This window comes from Ptychodera flava, chromosome 21 (assembly GCF_041260155.1).
Source record: "Ptychodera flava strain L36383 chromosome 21, AS_Pfla_20210202, whole genome shotgun sequence".
Classification (NCBI taxonomy): Eukaryota; Metazoa; Hemichordata; class Enteropneusta; family Ptychoderidae; genus Ptychodera; species Ptychodera flava.
The window spans coordinates 31,404,998-31,423,414 of record NC_091948.1 but is presented as its reverse complement, the minus strand read 5'-3'; the positions used below and the strand labels follow the sequence as shown (position 1 = coordinate 31,423,414).

General features: G+C 36.0%; 1 protein-coding gene across 1 annotated transcript in view; it reads left to right on the top strand.

The window, feature by feature from the left end:
* The window catches only part of LOC139122023 (DNA-directed RNA polymerase III subunit RPC1-like), a 43,580-nt gene that overhangs the window by 22,689 nt on the left and 2,474 nt on the right, over positions 1 to 18,417 (top strand). The window contains exons 20-37 of the mRNA XM_070687387.1: positions 1,561 to 1,645; positions 2,194 to 2,281; positions 2,698 to 2,809; positions 3,874 to 3,987; positions 5,390 to 5,485; positions 6,247 to 6,308; positions 7,133 to 7,288; positions 7,759 to 7,880; positions 8,107 to 8,189; positions 8,695 to 8,883; positions 9,703 to 9,854; positions 11,100 to 11,186; positions 12,373 to 12,438; positions 13,270 to 13,386; positions 14,323 to 14,434; positions 15,071 to 15,143; positions 15,565 to 15,664; positions 18,336 to 18,404. Of these exons, the coding sequence (XP_070543488.1) occupies positions 1,561 to 1,645; positions 2,194 to 2,281; positions 2,698 to 2,809; positions 3,874 to 3,987; positions 5,390 to 5,485; positions 6,247 to 6,308; positions 7,133 to 7,288; positions 7,759 to 7,880; positions 8,107 to 8,189; positions 8,695 to 8,883; positions 9,703 to 9,854; positions 11,100 to 11,186; positions 12,373 to 12,438; positions 13,270 to 13,386; positions 14,323 to 14,434; positions 15,071 to 15,143; positions 15,565 to 15,664; positions 18,336 to 18,404 (1,883 nt within the window). The remainder of the gene's footprint in view (positions 1 to 1,560; positions 1,646 to 2,193; positions 2,282 to 2,697; positions 2,810 to 3,873; positions 3,988 to 5,389; positions 5,486 to 6,246; positions 6,309 to 7,132; positions 7,289 to 7,758; positions 7,881 to 8,106; positions 8,190 to 8,694; positions 8,884 to 9,702; positions 9,855 to 11,099; positions 11,187 to 12,372; positions 12,439 to 13,269; positions 13,387 to 14,322; positions 14,435 to 15,070; positions 15,144 to 15,564; positions 15,665 to 18,335; positions 18,405 to 18,417) is intronic.

The window sequence follows — 18,417 nt, the reverse complement described above, 5'->3', positions numbered from 1 at the left end:
TACGGGCCGCCACGTTGTTTGTTTACATCGACAAGCACATCAAAGATCGACTCAAAAAAATTTCCAACACACCAAAATTGATGACATAGATGTAGGTTGTTGTGATGCAAAACTTCCAGAGAATAAATCCTGGTATTTTCTTTTCAGAGATGACAAACTTGGCTTGTGCATGTGATAACAAAAAAATAAACTAGTCAAACTTTGTGATTGAAGCCTTCCAAAACAGTATATCTGTGTTAAAATTTTAACCCCCTAGGGCAATTTGATGTCTAAAATAGTTAACTCAAAACAAAAAAGTAAGCCAGTCAGCTGATTTACATAGAGCAATTATTATCTGTTTGTTATGATTTCATTAAATTTCAGTTTTTGCATTGACATTGTTACAAAGTCAACTAGCAATCAATAAACAGGTAACAGGCATCAAAAGCGACGATGGTTTTATGAATTGAAATATTTTACATGCATAGGTGTCAGGTTTGTACAACATAGCAGATTGAATAATATTATATAGGGCTGAGCCCTTGGTGTCGCACCAGAGGTTAAGATTGGCAATGTTATTTGTATTGATTCATGATAAACTGTACTTGTTACTTCATAAACGTTTATATGACAACTATGCCCAGTTTCCCTCTGATGAAAGCAGTTCACGTACTTATTTTGGACAAAAATTGGCAATTTTTACAATGATAACAGCCTATGGCTTAAACAAGGGACGTATTATGCAATAATTATCATTGCAATGGTAACTGCACTGCCCACCTTCCACTTGCAAGCTAAAAACTACAGCGTTCCGTCTAAAAACTTGCAATTTTTGAATCTAATTATTGACACAGGGGGCGCTCTTCTATAATTCAATCCCAGCATTCTTTGCGTATGCCCCCGTTCATATGCACGACAGTTTCCTCCCGTTTATCTATATCAACGATACTTTGTATCAGCGACAAGGTGTATAATAATATTTACTGGCTAATAAAAGAGGTATATTTTATAAAAGGCATGTTATATCATAGTAATTTGTTTCGTGTTTGTTTATTTACGAGTACTCAAAAAAAAACATGGCGGCGCCCATCGTGAGAAAGAAGGGTACACTTCCGGTTACTCGCATAGTATATTATGAATAAGCGCATGCGTAGTCAGTAAGCCGCTGGCGCGACTATTAATACTGAGTTTGAAACTGGCTATGGTATGTGCTATGTGGAAATAGATTGTGGTATTCATGAAATAGATTGTTGTTCGTCCAGAAGGTCAGTTTCTGTGAGATACAGTCATGATTTGTACCATTTTCAATAGATTGAATGCAGTGCAAAGTTTTATGTGGCAGATTTCGGGAAGAATATATACCAGTATGTTCAGTGCTAGCTTTGCTGTGCTGAAAGCTCAGCAAACTTATGTAATCAGAAAATACTGCAAGTAGATGAGCGAGAATGAAATGAAGAAACAATTTAATTTGATATTAACCTTGCCTTTGCCAGATTCTAATTTATGCCTCTGCCTTGACAGGTTGCCTCCGTAGTCATTGTAAACTTCACAAACTGATTTTCCGTGTTACTGTTGTTACAGGTAACCGTGGATTTTCCATCGGCATTGGGGATGTCACACCTGGCCAGGGACTTATCAAAGCAAAGATGGAACTGCTGCATGCAGGGTAAAAAACACCATTAGCATTGTGGTTCAAACAAGAAGTGGAAAATTCAAAAATTTTCAACATTTGCAGAGAAGTGATTAAAAGCAGTGAGATAGTCACACTACATAGTGATATATGGCGTTAATTGTGGCAAAGAGTACAATGCAGGCCAACGATGACAGGAAATTCACTTTAATTAAAACTTGGAGAACAATGCTTCTAATCTGCTCACACCATCATTACAATTCACCTTTGCAGAGACTTACTTCAGTGCTTAAAATGATTCAGCAAGGACAAATTTGATTTCTTAAAAACATTATCCATCCACATGTTTACATTTTTTCACATTTGATAATGACAGATCTGCATATCAATGGTTCTACTCCGGAATAAAAAGGACGCGACGCGTTCTACAGACTCAGTACGCCCAAATAATCACGTGATGCCGGTACAAACAAACCCACATGTGTACTAGCGCGTATAGAAATACACGTACGTCTATGCGCGTTTGCGCACATGGCTTTGTTTGTACCGTGGTCGATTCGAATTCCGGGTTTGGCCTATTACAGGTACAGCAAGTGTGATGAATTCATCAAAGACTTAGAGAGTGGTAAACTTCAAGCCCAGCCAGGATGCACTCCTGATGAAACTCTGGAGGTATGTAATTCAGAAACTGCAAACTTTCTACTCTCAAAGTTTGAAATAATTTCATTGTTTCAAGGTTGTGGTCTGTGATACACACAGAAGCAAGATTTAAGCCAACTGGGATCACATTAAGCTGTACTTCAATTTGGTATTATCCTATACAATATGTGTCCATGGATATATCAAAAATCTGAATCAGTATTTAAAACTGACCTAATTACTATTTGCTAATGAGCTCAATCAACTCTGTGTTGATAAGTTAACCATCATGTGTTATATATGGTCAAATGACAAAGTTTAGAAAAAAAAGTTTAGTGAACAGAACTGAACATATTCTCCAATATTCACCTGTGCCGTGTAAGTTGTTTTACTATTTAATTTTGAATTATGTATCACTTCTATTCTGATCTCCACCATCCAATGAGCAGGCTGTTATACTGAGGGAATTGTCGGTTATTCGAGACCACGCCGGTAAAGCATGTCTGCGTGAACTCCATAAAAGTAACAGTCCATTGACCATGGCAGTGTGTGGTTCCAAAGGTGAGATATTGAATTCAATCCAGTATTCTTTCTATAGACTGGTTCACAGGTTATTGTCATCTGTATATGTAACATACCACTTCTGCAAGTTTTCATATCGAAGAAAGAGTGACATGAAATCGTGCCTTGAGTTTGCACATATACACAACATTGTAATGCGTTATATTAGTAATGTTTGTGATGAAATGTTCACATTTCTTGTGATTTGTATCCTTGTGTATCAGATAAGACATTTTAAAACTCACACTCAGATTGTATGATTGTAAGACATCATCAAAAACCAAATCTGATCCACAAAGATGTAGCACTTACCTTATGCACAGTCTGTGTTTCCAATAAAAAATATTTTATACATTTTTAGAGAAAAGATCAGAAGAGCAGTTAAAATTTAGTTTACTGCATCTCTTCAACAAATCACATTGGCCATAACTGTATCAATTTGTGGATTGACAATACATGTCTCATCTTTAATTGTGAATAAATTGAAATATTGACAGCTTGTAATGTGTAAAGCAACTTGTGAGACACAGCTCATTTTTTGTAGAGTCACATTATTTTGACAAACAGTGGCAAGATGTTACAGAGCAAAATGCTAAACGAAATTTGAGGGCGCTTTCTCCAAAGGATAACACACAGCGCTGCTTTGATCAGGGTTTACGATAGTATTTAACAAGAACAACTATGGATGTAAGACGTAATCTGAACTTTAATACTTTGGTAGTTTGAAAAAACGTGTCAGTTCTTTTTGTCTTTTAAGTCTCATTCCACAAAGCAATAAGTAAGAAATACCTGAATTCTGCAACAGGAAATGTGTGGTGGTAACTGTCTCGGTAAGAAACAAGTCAAGCAGAGCTGTCTTTATTCTGGTGGGGAAGGAATCCTAATTTATGGAAAACTAACAGAAACCATGCAAAACATTCCTTATATGGTAAATGGCATGAATGTTCATCAGAAAAAAGTTTTTACATTACCATCCCATGTTTTACCTCCTGGTTTGTGTGAAATGTTATTTATTTACCGTTGGGAGATTTTTTGTTATTTTTCAATTTAAACATATTTTCCAGGATCATTCATCAACATATCTCAGATGATTGCATGTGTCGGTCAGCAAGCCATTGGTGGTCATCGTATTCCTAATGGATTTGAAGACAGAGCTTTGCCACATTTCAAGAGACACTGTATGTTCATCTATATTCTTCTTATCTTTCTTACATCCCCTATCACTCTAAAATGTGTTGTTTCTCTGCACAGGCACACGACGTCTTTTGAAATAACTTGTCTGTAATTTTAATGTTGAAACATGCATTTTATTAAAATCTGTGCAAACGGAAAGCGTGCGGGCAGCTATTGAGACATACAGTGAACAGTGCCCCTGCACGGCTGTGGCAGCTCAGCTCTACTGTTAACGTTACTAACTTTATACAAATGGCGAATTTTAAAATCACTTGTCTACAATTTTAATGTTGAAACATGCATTTTATTGATAACTGTGCGAACGGAAATCATGCAGGCAGCTTTTGAGACATACAGTGAGCAGCGCCCAGAACACGGCTGTGGCCGCTCAGCTGCCTTGTACACATTATCTAAAGGTACGAAAGTATTTGGAAAATAATTTTTAAATTAGACAAAATTAACGGTTATTGGCCATCCTCGAGATTCAAACTTCAACTTAATCAAGGGAATACTTACAAAAATCGATCGATTGGCTTCCTAACTTGTAAAGTCAACATCGGTCCTATCTACGGCTGATAATTAGCGCAATGTTTTTTTACGGACAAGTCCCGTGCCAGCGCCATTTTCAAAGTGTGCAGCTTGAAGTTGACGCATGCGCATACTTTCCTTTTAAACCAATACGTCATTGTTATTCGTACTGAGGAATAGCCTTCAAAATGGCGGTGTCACGGGAGTTGTCCGCAGGTAAAATTTAGCGACTTACCAGCAATTACATGGCCCGGTGCAGTTTTTGTGTTTCAAGAACCCAGTCGATCGATTTAGTACCACGCATGCGACAACACAGAGAAGTTTGAATCGCCAGGGTGGCCAACAACGTTTTATTTTACGGATTTTATTTAAATTATTTTCCCAATAGTTTCGTACCTTTAGATTAATGTGTACAAGTAGCCGAGCAGCCGCAGCCGTGTTCTGGGGGCTGCTCACAGTATGTCACAAAAGCTGTCCGCATGATTTCTGTTTGCACAGTTATTAATAAAATGCATGTTTCACCATTCAATTACAGACAAGTGGTTTTAAAATTGCCGAGTGTATAAGTAACAGCAGAGCTAAACGGCCACAGCCATGCACTGCACTGTTGTGTAGTGATGGGCACTGTTCACTGTATGCCTCAAAATCTGGCCGCAGCACGATTTCCGTTTGCTCATTTGTTAATAAAATGCATGTTTCAACATCAAAAATTCAGATAATTGATTTTAAAATTCGCCGTGCGTCTATGTTTCTCTGTACCAAGTTTATAAGAACGCTGGGTGGACACAACATTACAATTGAGCAGTATTCTAGGGTTTATGCTTTTAAGGTAGTGTTCATGTAGAAACTGAATATATCATCTTGTCTTTTCAATTTCAGCGCGAACTCCGGCAGCTAAAGGTTTTGTGAGGAACAGTTTCTACAGTGGTTTAACTCCAAGTGAATTCTTCTTCCACACAATGGCTGGCAGAGAAGGTAAATGAAAGATGCATTTGACACCAGCACCCCTAAACTGTCATTTCAACCCTCAAAAGATGATAAATTTCTATCAAACCAAGCGGCAGGGTGTGATGAATTATGAGTACTAGTATGTAAACCTTTATTCTGCCAAGTTCAGCTGTCACCATTAGGTCAAGTTGGTTAAACACAGTGTGGCATAACATGTCCCATATGTTGGATTTTAACAAATACGTGAACAATTGTAGGTCTTTGAAAACAGAGATACCGTGCAGATGTGTCCTACTGACTTGACCTGCTACGACATACATGCAAATTAGGTGAAAATACATGAAAGTATTTGTTCAGTATCACTGTCACTGACTGGCAGGTGGCAAGTGAAAGGCATGGCCGAAAAATGGTTAAATGTGGATTTCGGTATTCTAACTTGATAATTCAACTCTTCCGTCTTTTAATCTGTCATGTTGAGCAAATAGTCTTGCTACATTTTAATCAGATGACACAAAGAGTAATATTGTCAGAGTTAAAAGGAATTTGCATATAAATTTTTTTTGTGTAGGCCAAATTTGTCATGCAGTCTTTAAATTCAAGCTCAAAAGAACAACGTTCAGAGAAAGAAACAAGAAGATAAGAAGAGATTATGTTTAATCTCGACTTGCTCGTGTTAGTCATTCTATGTTGACAGTAACAGCAATATCCATAGTCTGCAAATCACTGGAAGGGTGTGTAGGTTGCTGTCAAAATTAATTACTCTTGTTGTGATCCCTGTTGTGTTGTAGGGTTGGTGGACACAGCAGTGAAAACTGCAGAAACCGGGTATATGCAGAGGAGGCTGGTCAAGGTAAGCCAGAAAACAACAGTGCATTGTTTTTGAAGGACCACAGATAGCTGAGTATCACACTCACTACCACCAAACAAGCACAGTAGTGAAATACATTAACACTTCTACACATTCACATTGTTGTCAACAAACATGAAGAAATTCCACCAATGAACAATCCTATTCACAGATATGGAAATGTGAACTTTATAGTTTTAATGGTTACCTGAAAAAGTACACTGTTTTTCACAACCTTGGCAATACAGCTTAGGTGCTTTAAATAAAATTATTCATTTGCCGTCGACGTGCTGGTAGGTTTTCAGAGCAAATTAAAAGAATTAAACGTAATGTTAACACTATTACAAATAAGTATTACTTTTCCAAGGGAAACCAAATAAAAATCGAGGATATGTTAATACACAAGTGTTTTTTGTCTGTATTTGTTTTTTTCCCTGGCTGGCGGGCAGGTTATCAAAAATCCAAGGACGGCAAACAGAATTTTCTTTAAATGGCCGTATTCCAAATGATGGTGTAGTTACATCTTGAATGTAAAAAACTTATATTTCTATGGATTTTTTACAAGACCTCCAAGCATTACTGTACAGGATAAACACAGGCAATGAACAATGAAATATTTGTTCCTGTGACAGCTGCTGATTTCACAAGTCCTGTTGACAGCAGTCAATTTAGTCAATCTACAGTAGTGAGTCTTATAATCAGCATTTTCATCAAGGATTTAAGTCACATCACAGTACCACTAGCTTACAAAGGTTATTTGCAGGCACAGGTACTAACTAATTTCTAAATTCCGGTGGTGTACCTTTTTCCATTCATTGTTCCTGCAGTCGTTGGAGGATTTGGTGAGCCACTATGACACCACTGTGCGGAACTCCCAGAATGATATCGTTCAGTTCCAATATGGCGGTGATGGACTTGATCCAGCAGCCATGGAAGGCAAGGAGAAACCAGTGGATTTCAACCGTGTCTTGGAGCACATCAAGGTAAAGTTTAGATCTGCAATGTGGAAAGTAAGAGTGGACAGATTGAATCTTAAGTGAACAGCAACAGCAAATAACCAAATTAGGTTTCATGTTGGTTTGATTGGCGTCTTTTTAGTACACAGGAAATTTGAAGATAGCATGATACACTGTCCGTGTAGTCTAACAGGAATGACATAAACACCAGAGTGGAGCAAAAATATCCCTATTACTACCAAAGTTTGGTATAACCCTGATTTTTATGAAGGAATTTTGGACTTCAACATATAGAAATGGGGCAAAACAGTAATGAAATGTGTGCATGAAGTCATTTTTGTTTACTCTATTTTCACCAAGTTTTTAGGTGATTCAAATGAAGATACACTACTTGACTGTGCCAATGCTAACATCAACATTAAAACAGTAAATATGACAAAAGTAAGCATTCAAGACTGACAAAGTTGTCATAATCATTATTCTTTGTGTCTTCTCAGGCAAAGTTTTCCAGCAGAAAGGAGAAAGCATTGAGCAGTAAGTCCATACAAGACAAAGTATCTGGTGTTCTGAACAGTCCAGACTTTAATCTAGTCAGCAGTGAGTTCAAGACAGAACTAAGGTATCTATCTACCGTACTTATCTTGCCCCTTGCTTGGTCCAAATCCATTTGTTTTAATGACAAGGCTTGACCAGTCTACAGGGACTCTGCGTATAAGAGTAAAGGAGTAAAAGCAGGGACTTGTGTCACATGATATATTTTCAAAGATTTGCATATCAAAGAGTATGTTTTTTTCCATACTACTGTTCATTGGGGATTAAATCAGTATGCATCTTTTCCCTTGCAGAGATTTTTCAGACAAACTGTGTGAGTCCGTCAAAGCATGTCGTGAGGCGTATGGATTAGAGGAAGAAGAGACTGAACCTAATGGTGAGTTTTCATTAATTTGAGAGCGTCATTTCTGCAATATTATTTTATTCAAGATCTACTCAGACAAATGCTGCTGCATTTAGACAATACAATTAAAATTGATCACATTAAGTTGTAGGATTGCTTTGTTTCACCTTCAAAATATACATTAACAATGCAATACCGATGTACATTATCAATATACATTATAAATAAATCCAATATTAATATACATTTGTGGAAACTCGCATACCAAATAAAAGATGGCTCCACCTTCTGTCACAACTTTAATTGGCCTGCATAATAATTTCGTGAAAGCAATGATGCAGCTATTTTTTCCAAGAGAAAGTCTCTTTTATCAAGTCTTCATTAGTACTTGTTATCTATGTGAGTTCAATTATACAAGCAGAGACAGGATCTTAAACTATTCTTTTGAGGATAAGATATTCTGCATTGTGTACTTGTTGTATTACGTAAAAGCACCAATGTATTTGCGTGGAGACTGAGTCTGATATGTCCGTTTCAGTGGGTTATCAACTGAAAAGGATCACTGCCACTCAGCTGGTTGAGTTCCTAGAACTGTGCAAGGAAAAGTACATGCATGCCAGGATAGAGCCAGGAACAGCAGTGGGTGCCGTCGGAGCCCAGAGTATCGGTGAACCAGGAACACAGATGACCCTGAAGACTTTCCATTTTGCTGGTGTAGCGTCTATGAATATCCTTTTGTAGTAGACAGAAATTTCTATTTTTATATTAAGCCAAGAAAAATAAAAAGTTTGTTTCTCATCCCCGCACGTGTCAATTCAGACCTGCCGCGTCAATTTTTTTTTTCTGCTCATGAGGAAATAAAATGAAAAACAATAAACGCAAAGATATGTGACGATAGTGCATAACATAATGCTGTATAAAACAGAACTGTAAACAAAATAACTGACACTAACATTCCATTCAGAACTGTACACATATGTCACTGTTATATTAAGCTGTCAAAACTGTGCATTGCTGAACTAAAAGTCAAACCACAGAACTGTTGCTATGCAAAAATACTAAAGCAACACTGCTGTGCATTTATCTCTGCATGCATTCCTATATTGTTTTCATGTTTTTTGCGCAGTCTTGTTGGTTGAAGAATAAAAATAAAATGAGAAGAAAAAAAACCATGTCACCGGCATCATATTTGCAATATATCTAGGATGAGAAACAAACTTTTATTTTTCTTTGCCTTATCCTACAGTGAGAGGTTCCCAGGTTCGTGTCATGTTGGGAGTCAAAATTGATACATTTGTGTTTCTATGTTACAGCAATGTATGGAACATATAGTAATCAATTTATACATAATATTACATGTCAATCAAAAGTCTAAAATTTTCATTTCCAAGATGTGTGAGTACAGCAGAAACTTGCATCTATCTCAAAATGTAATTTTGTGTCTTGCATTGCAGAAAATATCATTGCTATTCATGTACTTCTGATAATTGGTGCTGTTGACTGTTATTGCAGTATAAAGATTATCACTCTTTAACCACCATTGCACATATAACATTAGGAGTGCCGCGTATCAAAGAAATTATCAATGCATCTAAAAACATCAGTACACCAATCATTACAGCTCATCTTGAAATCGATGATGACCCAGAATTCGCTCGGATTGTCAAGGGACGTATTGAAAAAACACTGTTGGGCGAGGTAGGTATTTACAATGACTTTACCATCTGAAGCTTCTGCTTCTTATGTTGTGATTAGCACCATCAGTGTGGGCTTTGCAGTTTCATTTGTTTTTAACGTTGCAGGGTCCTTCCAAACAATGAATTCTCTGCAAAAAACGTTGGCTTGTTACCCCAATAAAGTATATATTTTCTGATACATATATGCAAATACGTATCACTACCAAATACAAATCATAGCATTTGCCAATATCTTCATTTTCAGAAAGTATATACTTCAATGGGGTTACAAACTCTAGTTTTTCAGAAAATCCATCGTTTAGAATGGCCCAATACTTGCCCTAACCCTTAAACTAACAACCAAAATTCATTTTTAACCCTTTCACCCCAGTTCCCTGTATACAGGTCCAACTTTACCATTGAAAACAATGGATTTGGGACAAACCATGGTGGTGAAAGTGGTGACCATACTGATGCACAGTTCACAGCTGTCAAAAACGACATCACAGAGTGTAATCCATGAACAGACGAAGAAAGTTATTATAAAGAACTTATGATTAATCTTCCTTTATGTCATAACAATTTGTTTTAAACTACTCACACAGCAAGTGATACTTGTGTCAATATTTGTCAGAGACTTCCACTTCCCATGGCTTACAAAATATGAAGTTGGAGTTGCCAGCATTGGCGGATTAAGTCATCTCTCTCATGCCTGCTCTACTCTTGCCAGTGAGGGCGCACTGTGACATTTCCAAATATTAACCCATACAATTTCAAAGTGGCTTGGTGTACTTTCTGTAGCTGATGTGCATGCAGGGTGAACTTCTGTGACCTCGCATACATCCAGGCTTTGTAAGCTTGAATGAGACTGAATGTACACCTCACCAAAGTAAGCAAAACAGCAAATAAACATACGCTTACAGTGAAGACACGTACATATTAAGTGATACATAGCATGAACGTTTTCATTCGGTGGGTTTCCATTCAACAGAGGTACCTCCTCACAGGACAATTTGATTTTTCCATTCTGTGCCACAGCTTGAATTTACTTAATGTCACTTGAAATTGTGATAAAAATATTGCTGTGGGCCATCTACAATGGTATGCATCAATTTGAAACAAGCACCCAATTTCATGAATCTGTACAATTTACATGTACAAGCTGCCAGGGTCTTTGAGTATCCTCAGCTGCCATAGACAATCACATTGGACAATTAAACTTTTGATATCAGGTGTGTTTCATTCACTCTTTACAATATTTTTCCAGGTATCTGAATACATAGAAGAGGTTTTCCTGGCAGATGAGTGTTTTATCCTGATTAAATTACATCTTGAGAGGATCAAGTTGTTGAAGGTATCACACCACTTTATGATTCGTTTCAATGTGTGTATTTTCACAATACATGTATGGTCAACAGTGTGAAGTTCTTCCCAAGTTTGGATGAAATTCTTTTTTTCAATTTTGTTTAAATTTAATTTCAATCATTATACATAAAGGATACTACACAGAACAGATGAGCAGAACAAAACAGAATGAAAAAAAAAAAAAATAAAAAACAGACAAAGTGTTGAATAGAGGAGTTTGAATGTAATATTGTATCAGCATGAATGTCTTTGTTTAAAGGGGATTTTATTCTTTGACAAAACAAAGGTCAAGCTAGGGTATTGAAATGCAGATGTGCAAATGAAATGTATTTCACTTTCACGCCAACTGTTAGGTAACTGCATACTTTCCACAGTCTGAGAGAAAGTGAATTCTTATTAAAGCTTGGGTAACAGGTCATTGTATCAGATACAATGAAGTTAATAAAAGAAAAGAAATCTGTTCATGAATCTGTTTTTGAACACAGGATACTCTGCGCATTCATTAGTTTGTATTCACTGAAGGACAAATATAAACAATACGGTTTAATAGTTGAATAGTGGTGTATTTCGTTATTATGTTAATGATTAGTTGTGTATGCCTTCATGAGATATGTCATTAGGGCAATGGGAATGAACTGTAGTGTAAAAGTTTACTGTATATCAGGATTTTCCAAGAGAGGCCTCCGGCCATCTGTATTTCAGGATTTTTGTTGGTTTTATCATTTAGAGTTGATGCATATTACTCACTGAAGGTTTAACAAATTGAAAGTTTTGCTCAACATAATCTAAGTTATCTAAGTTATAATCTAAGCTATTTAGATAGTAGATATAAGACATAACTGATCAAATTGCTTGCTGTTATTCTTCAATTATTTCATATGTGTCAAAAAATATTAGTGCATCGCAAAGTAGGCTTTTTCCTGGCCATCAGATACCTGCCTCAATAAATTTGACAATGTCATGAAGTTTAGGCATCTTTTGATGCACTTTGTGGAAAAGTTTAGTAACAAAATGAGATATATGCAAAATAAATACTCTTCAAATTTGAACATCAGGTTATTACAACCAATGTTCTAGATTTTTACGTGTGGGTTTTTTTTTAGCTAAAAATGTTTAATAATAGTAATGCACACAATAATGTGATTATTTATCATGGTGATTTTGTCGGATTTCAGCTTGAAGTGAATTCAGAAACTATTCGTCAATCCATTATTCACTCCAAACTCAGAATCAAACCACAAGTAAGTAAATATTTGTGACAAGTACTAAATGTATTTGTGTCTCACATTCTGGGAATGAACAGTAAAAATCTAATTTATTTTAATCTATTTATGTTGATCATTGGGTGAAAATCATGCTGTGTTGTTTACACTTCCATATTTATACAAACATAATTTATAGGAACTAATACAAGAATTAGAGATTGACTAGACTTACTCCAGTCGCCTGGCTTTTCTTCATAGCAGTTACTGCTTGGTACCCACCTAATGATCTATACACCAGCCTGCCACCTAGCGCGACAGTCTGCTGAAGTTCATTCCTTCAATTTATTCTGTTCTGTCCACAGACTTGGAGCAAGTCTAGGGATTGACAAGTGCTTCTAAAAAGCTGTATTATTTGATCCCATATTTACATTTTTGATACCAGTGATCTATACACTGTGACAAATTTATGTATACTGACAATAGATACTGGTAAATCAAACATACAACTTGACTAATCACTGTGTCTTGGTTTCTTTTGTCAGATGGCTGATAGTAAGTTTGAATGGAAAAACAGTCAATATAAGCTATTGTTCTGTAGAACAGCACAGCTATTTTCTCCAATACAACAGCGCGTTTTGACTGAACTGTACGCATAAAATAAACAATGCAGACATTCTCAGTGTGTGCCCAGTAGTGTGTACAAAGTACCATGCCATCTGTACTGATTCACTGATTCACTACATCATTCTATCTCGTCTTTGATTTTCCCAATATTTTCTGTTTTACCAACATCAACAACTTTAAATTCCATTCATTCCTACCAACAAACTCCACAGAGAAATAATACTTTCATCCTTTCCCTGCAAGGATATTGATCTCCATGGTGATAGTCTAATACTGGTACACCCAGTTGAATCCAGCAAAAGTTCAATGTACTATGTGCTGCAGTCACTGAAAGAAAGTTTACCAAGTGTAGTCATACAGGTAAGACTTACTCTAAATGCTCAAGATTTTAACCATCAAAAAATTTTGCCTTACAAAGGTATGATCCTGATAAAATTACAATTTAATGCAAATAATGGACAACTTTACAGACCTGCAAAATTTTACTGTATTTTTCTAGTCTGCAGCTTTGTGGATTCAATTTTAAACATGTGGAATAGGGAAGTTTTCTTTTTTTTTGTGGTGAAAAGTGAAAATTAAATTTTTTGCAATAGAGTTAAGGCGGGGTTGGTTACCATTTTTTTGAATGTTACATATCAGTAAATTTTAGATCATTTTTTTTCAAATCATTAACTTGGATTTAAGAAAGAGAATGGTTTAAAGTTTCCTTGAGCAATCCGTGACTAAAAGTTTAAAACTTTCAGTTCTGAGGCAAACACTACCTTGAAGAGAAAGCAAACCATTTCAGTGGATTGAATAGAAAATGAAGATTTGAGAGACTTAGTGTGACTTGGATAAGTTCACAGCAGAAAAATGCAAAGTTTGTTTGTTTTAGCTGATTATCGAATAGCCATTGACAATAGCTTTACTAGAATACAACAGCCAATGACACCTATGTAATCCTTTCATCGTCCAAAATCCCCTGTACTACCAGAATTTTAAAATGAATTCAATTGAATACAAGGTGTACACTTGAGAATTCAGGGTGTACATGTGCCTGCAAAAAGTTCAACAAACATATTGAATGTAAGCTTTGAATATCAGTGAACTTCATACTTACGTGTGTTTTCATTATTATTAGGTTTTAAAGATCATGTTTTTGTCCATTCACGATCTCATTATAATTTTGAAGTGAATATATTTTTAATTTCTGTAGATACAGTTACTAGAATTCGTTTGGTACAAATTAAGGAGAGTTTTTAGGTATCTTATCATGCTGATAAGCCTAAAAAATTGTCACTTTTTTGGTGTTTACAGGGTGTGCCATCGGTAACAAGGGCAGTGATACATATTGATGAACAGAAGGGCAAAGAGAAGTATAAGCTGTTGGTAGAAGGGGATAATCTTCAAGCAGTCATAGCAACAAGAGGTAAGAATATAACTCAAACAAACTTCATTGTTTTTAAATTATTAAAAAGCCTGTAGGACATTCACATTGGAAGTAAAGCCCCGATAACTATAACTGACAACAATTTGTCCAGTATTTTCCATTGGAATGTCTATTGAGGAGTTGAATTTATTTTTCAACAAAAAGAATGCACCGTCCACGTATTTGCATTGTGTTGGCAAGCCAAATAGCGGTGTCGCAACATGCTTTTAGGATTTTATCAAACAAATAAAGCTTATTAATGGAAAAAAATACTGAAAAAAATGCCAACATCTTTTGTTACTATGCATATGTCTACAAAATTGAATCAATGATATGCTACCTTGTATAACACATCACACAGTCATCTCAGTGCACTTGTCCCAACATGTGAATTAAATATCAATGGCTTGTTCTGAAAGCTTTCTTGCACAAAGTCTTATTTGAATAAAGTTGAGTTCAGATTCTGATAGCAAAATTGCCAAAAACAAAGCCAGAATGTACCAGTAACTTTGACCTTCCATGCTATATTTTTAATGTAATTAGATATAACATAACATGTTATACACCAATAAACAATGCCACTCAAATAAGCTGTATCTGTATCAAATGAATAATATTGAATTCAATGTCTTATAGGTGTCAAAGGTACCCACACAACGTCCAATAACACAGCAGAAGCTGAAAAGACGCTGGGAATAGAAGCTGCAAGGTATCTAGATGCAGTATTTCATGTCTATTTGACTGTGGAACAGTAGGATCTTTGATTAAAAAATACCTTTATTTACCATTTTATCAACTACTCAAATATCAGTTTGTAATGCTCACATTCCTAACCTAAGAATTCCTTGTTAAAAACACTTATTTCAAGTCCAAGTATTTATTTTTTAATTCCAATATAAACAAACTTTGCATTTCATATCCTGGTTCAGCTAGATAGATAGACAGCTGGCAAGTGATCATGTGCATGCCTATGTGTATTTGTGTGGTTTACCTGTGTCCTCCTGTAGTTTGATGCCTTTGTCTTTATCCTGCATAGTCCTTGTGTAAGTATCGGAGTATGTATGTGGATCCGCATGTGTACTGCAGCTGCAATCATTGAATTCCTTCCAATTTATCATTTGATTTGGCAGACAAACTATCATCAACGAGATCCAGTATACAATGGTATCCCATGGTATGAGCATTGACCACAGACACATCATGCTGCTGGCTGACCTCATGGCCTACAAGGTAACATCATACAGGTTGTCATGGAAACATCCCATACTTACTCATGTCAGAGGCTTTTTGAGGAAATGTAACGCTGTCATTTTTCTGTGACAGAGTATATCCACTTTTGTTGCTCAAAGCAGTGATGATATTTTAGTTTGTAGTCTAAGCAACTTTACTTATCATTTGAATTGAATAACTTACATTTTGAGAGAATTCTTCTAACCCGCTTTTTTCCTCGTGGCAAATCACATTAGGACAGGTATTTCCTAAGTTATGTCAATACAAAATGTTCACAAGATAGGCAAAATAACAGGGCTCCCGCTACCTATTCGCCAATTAGCCAAATGCGAAAGAAAGTTAAAAATGGCTACAAAATTCCTGTTTGGCTAATGTAGTGGCTATTGAATTCTCAGACCTCCTCAACAGAAAACTATGCGTAACAATAAAATGTTGTAAGATGTTGAAACAGTTTACCCTCCTTCCTACAAAGTTGCAATGTATTGATACAGTTTAATCTCCTTTCTACAAAGTTACAAATTCCCAGTACGTAAAACAAACACTGTTGCTGTTCGATACTACAATACATCATGAACGTAACGTAACGTCCGTGTCCGAATACACTGAGGCTTGCTTTGCCTCTGTGAGTCCTGGGTCGTCCTTGAGTCTATCAAAAGTTTTACCTACTTTGCTGTATCAAAATTTGGCCTGCAACTACTCAGTTTGATAGTAAAAACATAATTTCAAAGGATACTTTCACAAACGGAGTCATAATACAAAGGAAAAGGAGAAAAACTGAGGTTTTCTGAAAGGTCAAGTCTAGGTCATCTCATCATGTGATGTCATGCATGAAGACCCCCTAATTACACAATTATGGTTCACAAGAAACCACCTAGGGTGGTCCAATAGGTGAAAGGTAATTTTGCTGCCTTCCAATTTAAATGACATTCAGCTTGACTGACTCCCATTCGGCCTACTTTCAAGCTGCTGTAACTTATACAAGAAATTATGTGATTCCGAATGATTTTAATATTTTTGTAGATTCCACCATCTAGAAGTGAACATCACCAGACATTTCTTGATGATATCAAAATATCAAATGAAAATATATCTGGGCTAAAATGTTATCATAATCATTAAAACAATGAATACCCTCAAACATTGAGCAATTTAAATGAACATATATCGTTGTGTCTTGTTTTACAAGAGTTTTGTTTGGCCCAGCCCTTTTTGTCTCAAGAAAAGTACTTATACTCAAGATGCTATTTCAGCCTGCTTGATCACAACTATGACATACAAGTAAAACCAGGGCCTTAAATACCACAATAATCGTATCTACGCTGCCATTGTGCTATATCATAAATGCTGTCTTCTGCATGGAAAATTGTTTTACTTGTGTGGCTCAAACATTTAGGTTAAGGAAGACTGCATAAATTTGCCACATGAGAAGCCTGGAACTTATGACAAGCTATCATACTGTGACTACTAACTGAATGTGGCAGAAATATTCAATCTGTACCTCTTGTAATATACACGTAACATTGCTACCAGATTTTTAGAATTCAATTGCTACCTAATTTTATTTCTGGTGTTTAAAGTTTACCACCAAAAATGAAAAAGGATTTCTATCCCTGAAATGTCATAAAAACATAGATTATAAATGCAAAAACTAAACACATATTTCTTTAATGTAAAAACCATCATGAACATCATACAAAACATCTTGATTTGTAAAATTAGGGACTCCTGAATGACGAGAAAGCTGTTGCCACACTTGAGATCATAAACTGGCTAAAAGTTACTCAAAATGGCTAAAAGATTTTTGATTTGGCTAATGAGTTGGCTAATCATTTTGGTGACTTAGGGGGAGCCCTGAATAAGCAGATGACTCTTCAGAAGTAAACATTTTTGTCAACATGACAAGACCAAACTAGTGTTAATGGACTTCACAACAGGACACTCTCTACAGTCATTTTCAAAGAAGAGATAGCAAACCAAACAAATATCCGGGTCCATACATTCCTGGAAAGTCCTTGAATTTTACAGTAAAGCCTCCTGGAAAGTCATGGAGATGTCGTAGGAATTGAAAATAAGTCCTGAAAAGTCCAGGAAAATTGGTAAATCCACCAACAGTTTCCAAAAATGAGATGTCGTAAAAATGATTTGTAAAATGGTATATAAACATGGATATTGCAAAAATGATCTTAGGAGAATGGTACTTTGAACCTAAATAATTCCTTGAAAATTGGTGAAAAAGTCCTTGAAAGCCTGTAGATGTTAACTGACTATGAGTGAATGGACCCTGAAATATATATGTACGTGTGGATTGCCCTTGTTTAATAGTATACCGACATGTCCCATGGATTCTTTGAGATAACGACTCATACCTCGTTCTAATCATAACTCATGCCAAAGTGTAAGTGTCCATCACCCCTGTTTTCCTTTGTAGAGGTTCAAGTTGTCATAGAAAACAACAGGTTGGTACTAAAGGTTTTGGATGAAGTGGTTGAAAGCAACTGGTTTGGACCAGACTGTGGTAGTGAAAAACTTAAACTTTAAAATAGATTGTAAAATCATAACATTGTTATTAGATCAGGATAAATATGTCACTTGCTTTCATTTCTCTGTTGTATGGAAGAGTTTTATTCCCTTCTGAAACTTTCATTTTGTTCCATTTCTTTTTTCCTCAAAGGGAGAAGTTTTAGGTATAACAAGATTTGGTCTCGCTAAAATGAAAGAAAGTGTTCTCATGTTGGCATCAGTAAGTATGAAGT